The 11,547-nt window shown below is 40.4% G+C and overlaps 2 protein-coding genes across 2 annotated transcripts; both read right to left on the reverse strand.

Annotated features, from left to right (window-relative positions):
- Positions 1 to 402: 402 nt before the first annotated feature.
- LOC136542454 (chlorophyll a-b binding protein CP29.1, chloroplastic-like) lies at positions 403 to 1,872 on the reverse strand. The gene is made up of 2 exons (XM_066534884.1): positions 1,320 to 1,872; positions 403 to 1,017 (listed from the first exon to the last, which is right to left on the reverse strand). Exons 1-2 carry the CDS (start codon positions 1,818 to 1,820, stop codon positions 652 to 654), a joined length of 867 nt encoding a protein of 288 aa, XP_066390981.1. The 5' UTR covers positions 1,821 to 1,872; the 3' UTR covers positions 403 to 651.
- Positions 1,873 to 3,201: 1,329 nt separating this feature from the next.
- LOC136542455 (protein THYLAKOID FORMATION1, chloroplastic) lies at positions 3,202 to 7,837 on the reverse strand. Its single transcript, XM_066534885.1, has 5 exons — positions 7,551 to 7,837; positions 5,869 to 6,139; positions 5,118 to 5,334; positions 3,950 to 4,065; positions 3,202 to 3,637 (listed from the first exon to the last, which is right to left on the reverse strand). The coding sequence occupies exons 1-5, from the start codon at positions 7,705 to 7,707 to the stop codon at positions 3,544 to 3,546; spliced, it is 855 nt and encodes a 284-aa protein (XP_066390982.1). The 5' UTR covers positions 7,708 to 7,837; the 3' UTR covers positions 3,202 to 3,543.
- Positions 7,838 to 11,547: the final 3,710 nt, after the last annotated feature.

Below are 11,547 nucleotides of genomic sequence, written 5' to 3' on the forward strand. Positions count from 1 at the left end.
GGTATTACGTCATACTGACGGCCTGAACCTGTCTAACTCGTGTGTCTCTGTTGCCTTTTTGTTCTTGATCTCACGCTCCTCTGCTGATCAATCTATCTTCATGGGATACCCTTTGGAGGACTACCGACGATAGCATAGTAATTATCGTAACTCAAAGTGGCTACAGAATAAGTTATTTTATAGTCAGCTAGTAGTTCTATATATATATATATATATATATATATATATATATATATATATATATATATATATATATATATATATATATATATATATATATTGACTCAAAACTTCCATCGCCACTACGTGCATCCATTTAATTAGGACACATACATACGTATGATCTAACAAAACTAACCATGGTGTGCATCTTATATATCCTCGGTCACCTCAAGATAGATGTGTACAAGTGAATGCATTAATTCATCACTGGTTCATATATTACAAATCACCAAGTCCCAGCTGCAGCTCTCCTAATTAACGAGATTTCCATTAACAAAGGATCGATCTTTGTCCCATACATACCCTCTCTCTCACTCATCACAAAATGAAACCACGCACGACGGGATCCATCTCCAAGCTCATAGAGATCATAGTTAATTCAAGAACACGTTTCGATCGATGGACAGGGCGGAGCAATTAATGGCGGGCTTAAGAGGATGCTCCGAACGTGTCGAAGATGGTGGTGTGGAGCGGGTCGCTCAGATGGGTGGCCCAGTTGTTGAGCGGCCCCTTGCCGGTGGCGGCGGCCTGCACGGCGAAGCCGAGGAAGGCGACCATGGCGAGGCGCGCGTGCTTGATCTCCGCCAGCTGCAGCCGCTCCTTCTTCTCCGGGTCGGCCGCCAGGCCGAGGGGGTCGAAGTAGGAGCCGCCGGGGTACAGCCTCTTCTCCGGGTCGAGCTCAGCGTTGCGCTGGAACTCGATGTAGCCGATCACGAGCACCTCGATCCAGATGAGCGTCGAGATGGAGAACGGCAGCGGCTGGCCCAGGTAGGAGGACCCGTCCACCAGCTCCACCTGCACGCCGGCCGTCACATTAATTCACAGGTTGGTTAGATCGTTGAAGCGCAGATAATAACAATTAATATAAGTATACAAAAGATAAAGAACCCCATTTTTCTAGTTCCTATGATGCACTGGGAGCTTATAGACAGAAACGAATCGGTTTAAACAGTCCCTTGTGGCTCCGATGAAAACTAGATCAACGCATCGTTGGGTCAAGAGAAGTTCTGATTGAAGTTCAATATGAATCTTTATGCCGAACGAACTCCATGGATACATGCATGAAACTATGTAAGCACTACTAGCTATTGACGTACCTTGCCGGCGTCCTGCCAGGTGACGCCGGTGAGCCACTCGACGGAGAGGGCGCCGAGGGTGGCGAGCATGGCCCAGCGGCCGTGGATGAGCTCGCACTCGCGGAACCGCTGGAGGCCGAACACCTCGCTGTAGGGCTGAAACGGGGTGGACTTGACGTCGGAGGACTCGAACCGGGTGCCGATGACGGCGCCGGGCTCATTCTTGGCCAGGTTCTGGTCCAGCGAGTCTATCTCGAACTGCAGGTACTCCACGGGCTTCCCGAGCCCGAACGGGTCAAATCCGTAGTCGCCGACCAGCGAGCCGTCGAGGTAGTCGGGCGCCACGGCGCCGGGGAACCACAGCGGCCGGTCAGAGGAGGTCTTCGACACCTTCTTCGGGGCAGCAGGCTTTTTCGCCTTTCCGAACCCGAACCGGGCCACGATGCGCCCGTTCTGCGGCGCCGGGTCCGCCAGGCGGGTGCCCAGGAACGTGCTCGCCGCGGCGGCCACTGACGAAGCCATGGCTACTCCTCACCTTTGGTGCGCTGAGGTTGGTGGTGGTGTGTGGTGCGGGGCTCGTCACGGGCTACAAATAGAAAAGTCCTTATAGGAAATTCCGGTGTTATCTCTGGGTGGCAGATCGGACGGCCGTCAGAGGGAAGTGATCTATTTGACGGCCACGATGGGCTCTGCCTTATCCGGGTCTTATCTGTATGGTCCAATGGATGGGCTGCTGGTGGAGGGCCACGGGACACGTGGAGGGCTACGATTGGGAGGGGGGGGCATTTGGAGTGCCTCTGATTTGTGGTCTTTGGAGTGCCTGTGGCTGGAAAATATCGCTCAAAATAATCTTGGAGATCATGTGGTTTTGACCCAAAATGTGTGCGAAGCTCTTTCTGTCGCTGACGGTAACCATCATGTCTCTCAGTATAACTGAAAGTCTCAGGTTAGACCGTTAGAGGCAACCAAAGGAACCTTTAAGGATGTTGAATTCTCACATAGTAAAGGTTGCCTCTAACGCTCTAACATGAGAGTAACTCATTTATCTTGTATATGTACACACACTCCCGGGAGTAGTTAGAGCGTAACGTGTATACACACACACTCCCGGGAGTAGTTACTCTCATAATCAATAAATCACGTTACGTATATGTACATACTCATTTATCAGTCTGAGTATGTTGACATACTAATATTAAGATGCTCCAGAACTTTACTATGTGAAAAAAAATTCAAAAGAGCACATATTTTTTAATATATTATATAATATTATGATAGTAACATATAAAATAAGTATAACCATATACTCTGAGTATACATACATACTTGTCATACATAGTACTCTAAATGATATAGTATGATGATATACTCCATCTACGTACACTTTGTCGTGCCATATACACTCTAAATCTAAAGATATACACATGGAAGTAACTACTCCCTAGGAGTAGGAAATAATATATATATATATATATATATATATATATATATATATATATATATATATATATATATATATATATATATATATATATAAGAAACATTTACTGATGTTGCTTCACTGTTGTGGTCTTAAAGGAAAATGAGCAAAATGTGCTCCACTAAGTTTTGCGCATGCATTGTTTCAATTATTCAATATGAGCTGAATTGATGCTAAATTATGTTCAATTCTTAGTTTAATTACTTTAAAAAAATCGTAGTTTAAGCTGCGTGTTATTCTATTCATATTCAGGCTAGCAAAGTGAAGAAAAGTTACAGTTCCTGTCTTCCTAACGCGTGAACCCAGCACAAAATGGTCTAATTCCTTGGACTTTTCCACCTCAGATATTTTCCAGTACTGAGCCCGGCACATACAAATTCAGATAAAGAACCCATCAACTGATTTCATGGTTGCCACAATATATAAGTGAACACACCCTCTCAAATTATCTCCATTAAAATACAAAAGAGAAAACTATATTTCTCTGCTTATGAGTAACATTGGCCCTCACATACTTCTTCATATACTTTCGGACTGACAGAGAAAATGAATACATTTGATTTGAAGACACATGAGAAAATACAAATATCTGTCCAACAGTAAGAATAATCTGGATCCTTTTGTACGGCAGAATGTTACACCACACGACGAGCAGCCAAAGATGTCTGTGATGAAAGGGGTATACATTTTGGTAGTTTCTCAACAGGTCCAGATGTTACTGTTAATTCTGTTATCCTGGGAAACTCTCCTCTGCAAAGGGCTGATCTAATGCCTCATGGAATAAAGGTTTCCATCAAATTTTGTGACAGCTTCGTTTGGCTTCGGGGTTTCTGATCTTTCTTCTCTCTTCTTCTTTTCCCTGCCAATATAGTTATGTTGGACAAGTTTTACCTCACTGGAATGACAGTCGAAAACAGTATACTTATAGGAAAGATGGACAATACAAAGGGGTGGACCATGGAAACCAAGCAATTGACAGTCCTTACTACAAAGAGGAGTGATTTAAGTGGCCAAAAGGGTAACATTTACTGATGAAATCATGTATTTGAAGCATTTAATTCAAATAGAAACCTCTCAAATTGCGTAGCAGAGAATCATATGATGAACACATTTAAACTTAAATGGCAGTAAAGGTGACAAAAAATAACGTGCTCCTGGGATATGACATTACCTATCCACGTATTCCTTGAGAAGTTCCTTGGCTTGAACCAACTTTGAGAGTATGTTACGGTAAACATCAAGGTCCCTATCCACACTTCTTTTACTGACGTTTAGCGCAGTGCAAAGCTATCAATCAAGAAATAAAGTCAGTATCGGTTGCCAATGTTAGCGTTGTATAACAGTTAAAGAGCATTTAATTCTGATGTTAACACCAAGGACTACCTGCACTGCTCAAATGTTTTGCCGAAATATTTGTTATACTTAGCAAAAAATGGCTTTATCCAAATGTGCTGAAATGTTGTGCACAGTTTTTTTGGTATTACACCAATCTTCGAAGTTCTCAATTGAATAGTGCAGGAAGAGTTAGACAACCTAAATATTAATTCATTTAGCTAGTAAAGCTGCTCTTTCCTCTGGTTATGCAAAGAAAGATAAAATAAGAGAAGCATATGTTCAAAATGACAAGTTATAATTGAATGGCAATCTACCATATTCCCAAGTGCCAGCCAGCAACATTATGAGCAAAAAAAGTAACTACAACGACTTACAAGGCTACCATACTGTACTGGGCAGAAGGGCACACTAGCCCATGTCTAGGTCAAATGAGAGTTCAAGAAGGAAACCTAACTTCCATGAGTCTGCCTACACAAATATCTAAATAGGTCCTTAGAGAAAGCTACCAAGCAGATTTATTTGAACCCTGATTGTCATTTTCTACTTCGTTAGAAACATCATAAAACTCAGTTCAATATCAAACTGGCAATCACATGGTATAAATGGTCAATATATTTGCAATCTCAATCATGGGAGAACAATACTGAACAGGCCACTGTACAAGTGAAAGCTATGCAACGACAACAAGATGTCACAAATTAATTCAAATTATAAGTTGTTCTATGCTTTCTGGCAAGAAACACTCATAGATCCTAAAACAGTTGTGAACACTGAATATTAAATTCGGTTTCAGCCACTGATCTGATGTAGGCTAAATTGTGTTCTTTAAGCAAAAACAAAAGGCAAAAACAGGTCCTTTCTATAAATGTTTTAGGAAATAAAACTATAGGTGAAATAGGAAGCATAATTGAGAACACACACAACAACTAACAGGAAATGCAAAAACAAAAAACTTGACCACATGACAAGAAATGCAAAAACAAATTAACAATGGCAGGAACAACCTTGTCTAGTACTGTTGGCTCCGTTGCATTTGCAAGCTCAAGCAAACGGAACAAGCCAACTGCAAAAAATCGGCTGTAGTTGAAGTTTCCCTTACCCTTGGCCCTTTCTGATATATCTTTCAGAATGGCCTCGATTTCTCCATCTCTGGAAGAAAAATCAACTAAGGAACTACTATTCTGGGAACGTGCCCACTCTTCCATCTTTAGTGCATCAGCTCTGTACAGTGGACACAAAGAACATTTAAACAGGATAGATTTAAAATAGAAGTGTTACTTTCTGATGAAAGAAACTTTATAATGCCAAGTTGCCAACAAGTGACCCAAAATACATAACCTTTAATTAATGCCAAGAAAGCATAGCATCTAGTGTAGTGACCCAAAAAAATGTAGCATTAACTAGCGTCAGAAATATAAAGGAGGTAAAACAAGTAAGTTAGTACTAATTTTTTTCTTTAATAAGAAACATCTAGGTTCGGGTAAAAATTGAGGTGTAAAATATGTTTCATGCAGAAACATTGACCACTTAGAATTACAACGCCACCTTCAACAAATAAGGGCCTGCTTCCAAATTGCAGTGTTTGTAAACCTTAGGATTCAAAAAACATATTTTAGAACATTGCAAGAAATACCACAGTTTGCAACCGCTAGTCTGCTACATTATTTACAGTATTGAGAATTTGGAAATAACTGGAGATTAAATTGTATATGATAAAGTGACTCAAAAGCCAGATACATGAGCTACGAAAAGCACCTGTATTGATCAGGATCTTCATTTAATGCTGTTATATATGCCCTGAAGATGGAATCCCTGTCCTCATTGCTGGGGTACCCTTCCATGAGCTGATCATAGACAGTGACGAAGCCAAGACCAAACACAGGATCATACTGATAGGTTCTTTTGTATCTCATCAGGTGTTGCTGCACCAAAAGTTCTTGTAAGACTGTACTGTAAATGCTTGGGATTGGGCGTTTGTATGACTTAAGGAAGTTCAGCTTTGTTTCTGCCACAGTAGGTGGGACATCTGTACAAGATTATGAACGTATTAGAAAGGTGCACCGATGACCAATAACTTTCTGTATCTGTACTATGCTAGTTATGTAAACAGGATGTTATACAACGAATCCCCGCATCCGGCTGTTTCTAATCAAAACATACTGGACAATATTTGGATGTACCATGACCCGATAGCAAATACTTAGACAGATGGTTTACAATTTGTTTGAGGGTAGACATCAAGAAGTATTATATTAGAACAAAGAGAGAAGCCAAAAGCAACATGAGAACTTCTGGAAGAGATGATTATGCATAAAATATTGAAGTTTTGCAGGAAGAAGTATTTGGCAGTGTTTTTTTTCATCTGCGCCAAAACTTCTAATGGCACCAACCTGTTCTTGTACACCAGTTCGCCTCCTAAGCATCAAAACAAATTATGTTCCATCAAAAAGTGTGGCTAGCAAATTGGAAGCCACACTTTGTCATGCCTAAGGGAATCTTGCCACACTTTTTACTCTGTGACATGTGGAGCCCAGAAGAATCTTACCTAAGCTTAGTCGTCAACCAAACACTTGCCAATTTGGTCAAATTTACCTAAGGTGAAGTGTGGCTAGCTCCCAAACAGAGCCTATATGCGAAGATGGTGATCCCAGAAACCGATTCAAGAAAGGGCCTAATGATTCCAAATCAGATGTCACCAAAAACTTGTATGGATACTAGCGCATCTCCAATTGTTATTTCATAGATCACCTACACAGGATGACAAACGCCTATAAATTAACAGCTCATAATTGTATTCTACACAATTAGGCTTCTTTGAGTGACATGCATCAGTCCTCTTTATGTGGAATTCAACACATCAAAGTTCAGTGAACTGCATAACTGCATTTTCTGAGCAGTAGCAGGTAAAGTGGACTAAGATTTTTACCAAGTCTAGTCGACAAAACACATTTCAGCCTTTCAAGAGCTCACCTCCAAAGCTCATTATACCCGGTCTAGCACAGGCAAGGAGTGAAGAGCTGAATCAAGCAACGGATGCATGAATTGGATTGGCAGGATACCATGCAGCGAACAAACCCATCACCAACCGAATTGATAGGAAAAGATATTTCGATTTGATTGCTCACGGTAAAGAAAGGTCCGCTGGAACAAAACTATCAGAATTCAGAACAATCATTCAAACAAGCTAGAGTTTCTTGCCAACAAGAGCCACGCCAGTTCACTGCAAAGACTACGACGGAAGATTCCGAGGTGGCGTGATTCGGCAGCACAAGGCATCACAGCTGGCGAGGCCGGAATCGCACATTGGGGCGAATTTAGGATGAGAAGGAGGAGGTCTTTTGCGGTGCACCGCACGGGTTTGGCATAGTGATTCCGATTCACTAGTTTGAGATAGTGCTGAAGGTACACGCTCGATAGGATACATAGAGATAGCTCACCACCCGCCGTGGCGACACAGCGCACCACCGAGCGCGAGCTCCGGCGAGACCTCGCGCTGAGCACGACGGCGCCGGAGATGGCCGCCGCCGTCGACGACGGCCTCCACTCGGCGGCTCCCCGCAGCGCCGCGAAGGGAAGCGACGATATGGCCGCCATGAGGTACTACTTTGGACCTACAGCCGGGTGTTTCGCCGGACGCGGCGGCGGGTGGTCGGCGCCGCCGACGAGGGCAAAGTGGTAAATGCAGAGGGGCGAGTGCGAGGAAAGGCTATTGTTCGTCTGGGTAGCGGGGGGATGGGATCTTTCTTATCCAGTAGGCCTACGCAGGTTTCTCGGCCAATATCACGTTGTCACGTGGCATGCAATTCTTTGATTGGAGATTTAATTTTGTTTTAACATTTTTCTTAGGTCTTTCTTTGTAATTTTTATGGGCACAGGAGGTTGGATTTGCTTGCGGTTTTGCAATTAGACTTTACCAGCTAAATGTCCATTGAAATGTTTGGTGTATGTTACTTTCTTAAAGGTGTGTACGCAACAAAAACATGTGATTGGTATGTTTTCCTGAATAGTTTGCTTGTTTGTGCAAGTTGATTATGTCTATTTTAATGTGTTTCTTTAAAATGGCCATGAATCAGGATAATTATGAATGGGGATTTAAGACATGAATCATGGAGCAACAAGGACATGGAAATGTATCTTTTGTAGCTAATGGCTATGAATCATGGAGCAACAAAGAAACGTGTGAATATATGTTTTCTAGCTATAAATCCGTGTTGCAAATATGCTAAACCTCTTTGCATATCTCTAATGTACTCCCTCTATTTTAAATTATAAGTTGTTTTGGTTTTTCTGGATACATAGCTTGGAATGGAGGGAGCAATGTCTAAAATATTTACTGAAAACGGTACCTTTTTTCGTACATAGCACAAATGTGAGCAGAAATTGCGAATATGTTTCTTTGACTTGTATCTCTCTCCGAACTTGATTTGAAATGTCTACATAAAATGATTTCCTATTTACACATAGCATATATAAATATGAACATTTGGCATAGTGTGCAACATTTCCACTTTAGTTTTGTTACACCGTTAGCCGAAGTATCTTTGAGTTTTATGAACCAAAACAACCCAAAGTTTTTTTTGTTAGGATGGTCTAGCTACGGCTGTTTTAGGTCGACCTCCTTCAACGCTCGATAAAAGCGTGTTGTCTGTATAATTAAACTCTTCTTCTTAAATACAATGATACGCATCCGAGAAAAAAATCTTAAGTGACATGATGGGAAGAGTGGTCTTTATTTTGATCACGTGGTGTGACAAATTAAGTAGTTATACAAAACTTTGGGGATGTGGAAGGAAAAGGGAACAAAAGGGAAAAAGAGACAGGCTAAACATACCACAAAGAGTTATCCACTTGTATAACTTTTAGCTCCGATATATATATTATGGCAACATATCAGGTGTAAACCAACCAACCTATGTAAACTTGGAAACTATCAGTCAAGACCACTAGATGCTAATCCAATGAATGGGGTGAGGGGGCTTAAGCGCAAAAAAAATGGCCGGCGGATGGGGGGCTTAAGCGCAAAAAAAAATCCCATCTCTCACCATATCCATTGGATCAGCATCTAGTGGTCCTGATCGGTAGTTTCCAAGTTTGCACAGGTTGGTTGGTTTACACCTGATACGTTGCCATATGGTTATGCGTTAGTATATTTGCCTTGTATTATGGAAGGAAGCTAGAAAGGCAAATAAATTCCACGTCCACACCAAATCCTCCTTGCTACGTACTTATGATCCTATGTACGTTGTTGCATATTTGTATTGCACAATTTTGTTCATATGGAATACCCTGGTGTAACGTTCTGGCTCCGCCAGTGTCGATGTACACTTTTAAGTGTCAGATTCTCATCCTTACTAGCATGGAGAAGTGGAATAGTATAAAGATGAAAAAAGGCATTCGGTAAACATGGTAATAGTAGCAAAAACAAACTTCAAATGTAACAAATTATCTGTTAGTATATAAAATTAAATAGACAAAAGAGTGTAGCCTTATAAAGGTCAAATGTTGAAGGTATTCATTCTCCACTACACTATCTATAGTTATAGGTTGTATACTTGTATACAGGCCCATACAGTGGGCGGTGCAACTAGAGCAGTATCACCGGGCCCCCAAAAATTAAGGGCCTCTAATCAACAATTAATCACTAAATCTAATTAAACTATGTTGCTGGTTACTTTTGGCCTTTTTGTTTTCTCGCCGCAATCCATATGAATAATCGTTAAGTGTCCAGCAATCAGTTGATCACATACGTGACTTTATCACGATGTTCCGACTTCTTAGTCCAACGTGAGTCCTCGCTTCCGAGTCCATCGGAACTTCTCGCCTTCCACACAACAGTTCAATTCACCTAGCATTGGCAGGTTCCCGACTGCCGTCGGTCAGGCAGTGACTCCTTCTCGTTGCTTGTTAATTTTACTTTTTTTTCCTACGACATGCACTCTTGCCTAAAGATTTGGTAAATGATTGATAGGGTTAAATACTTATTGTGAATCTTATTATTGAAAATTGCATGCTGTCATATATCGGTATTCAAATATATATTTTTTATTTTATTTGCTAGGATGTAGGGAGCTAGGGACCTCATATTGTATTTCGCTCCAGGGCCACAAAATCCTAGATACGTGCCTGGTTGTATATGTACATTCTATACGTGCCATTTGGTAATTGTTATGTTTATGACCGCACAATATCGGAGCTATTTTGTTGACGACCGCTCTAAACAATAAATTAATTTTTGCACTAGCATGTGTTGTGTTGTCTCTTCTAAAGACGTCACCTTTTCCTTCCCACTCGCGTTTCTTTCCTTCAATGTGATGCGTTTCTTTCTTGTAGACATGTTTATGTAATAACTAAAATTGTTTTTTACATTAACATTTACATATAGAGGTGTTGCCCTTCCAACAAGTGACTCTTGTTTTAGTGTATGTGTAGAATATAATATAAGATGTTAATAAAGAGTAATGAAAGCATAAAGTAACAATTTTATTGTAACATAACAAAAGCAGTTATATATATACTCTATCTTTGTAATAATAGCTCACCACTGAAGAAAGCAATAACGATATAGTTCATAAATAGCTTCCTCCTAATTCATCATATGTACCTCATCTATTTTTGGTTTGTCAACTAAGAAAGCAATAATGGCACTTGTCAATTCATTATTAACCTATACAATCGTGTTATGATACATTTTTATATATTTTTTAATTATTACTCACCACAAAGAAATCGATAACGACAATTTTGCTTTATCATTTGTACCTCATTCATTTTAGCTTGTCACCTAAGAAAGTAATAATAATAATTCGTTAATAATCTATACGATAATGTTATGATATAAAGTAATAATAATAACTAGTGAACAATTAAGCTAACTCGTGACCAATATCACGAGTTAGCTTAATTGTTACCGTCCACCACGTTACTCTATTGTTGTGTCCACCTCCTGCTTCATTGTACCTTATCTATTGTTGGCTCGTCACCTAATTTACAATTTTCATGCATCATTGTCCATTGCCCCGTGACTTGTTATTGTTATCTATCGTGTAAAAAACACATGTATATGGTCACAAATTAAACAACCCTAAGGGCTTGTTTGGATGTCCATGTATTTACCTCAACCCAGATGTGTTGAAGTGGATTGGAGTGGAAATTAAACGAAGTTCCACTCCAACACACATATGGATTGAGGTAGATACATGTGCATCCAAACAAAGCCTAATAGATAAAATCAATCACAACGCACACGTGTATAATTAACGTTGGAACTTTAGTTATCTAACAATGAAGTTAAAATGAGTTGCTTATTGCTAAGAAAATTTTAGTAACAATGGCAAAACAACAAAGCACCATCTAAGAAAACAATAACAATGATTCATTAACAACTTATACAAAAGAGTTGATTATGATATTAGTCATGTGATAGCTTAAGGTGCA

This window comes from Miscanthus floridulus, chromosome 3, assembly GCF_019320115.1.
Source record: "Miscanthus floridulus cultivar M001 chromosome 3, ASM1932011v1, whole genome shotgun sequence".
Taxonomy (NCBI): Eukaryota; Viridiplantae; Streptophyta; class Magnoliopsida; order Poales; family Poaceae; genus Miscanthus; species Miscanthus floridulus.

Excerpts from the sequence above, each read along its gene's own strand:
- LOC136542454 (XM_066534884.1), bottom strand. The coding sequence starts at position 1,820 with ATGGCTTCGTCAGTGGCCGCCGCGGCGAGCACGTTCCTGGGCACCCGC. Across the intron at positions 1,018-1,319 it reads CCTGGCAGGACGCCGGCAAG|GTGGAGCTGGTGGACGGGTC; the intron begins GTACGTCAATAG and ends GCCGGCGTGCAG.
- LOC136542455 (XM_066534885.1), bottom strand. The coding sequence starts at position 7,707 with ATGGCGGCCATATCGTCGCTTCCCTTCGCGGCGCTGCGGGGAGCCGCC. Across the intron at positions 5,335-5,868 it reads GAAGATCCTGATCAATACAG|AGCTGATGCACTAAAGATGG; the intron begins GTGCTTTTCGTA and ends TCCACTGTACAG. Across the intron at positions 4,066-5,117 it reads AGCCAACAGTACTAGACAAG|CTTTGCACTGCGCTAAACGT; the intron begins GTTGTTCCTGCC and ends CTTGATTGATAG.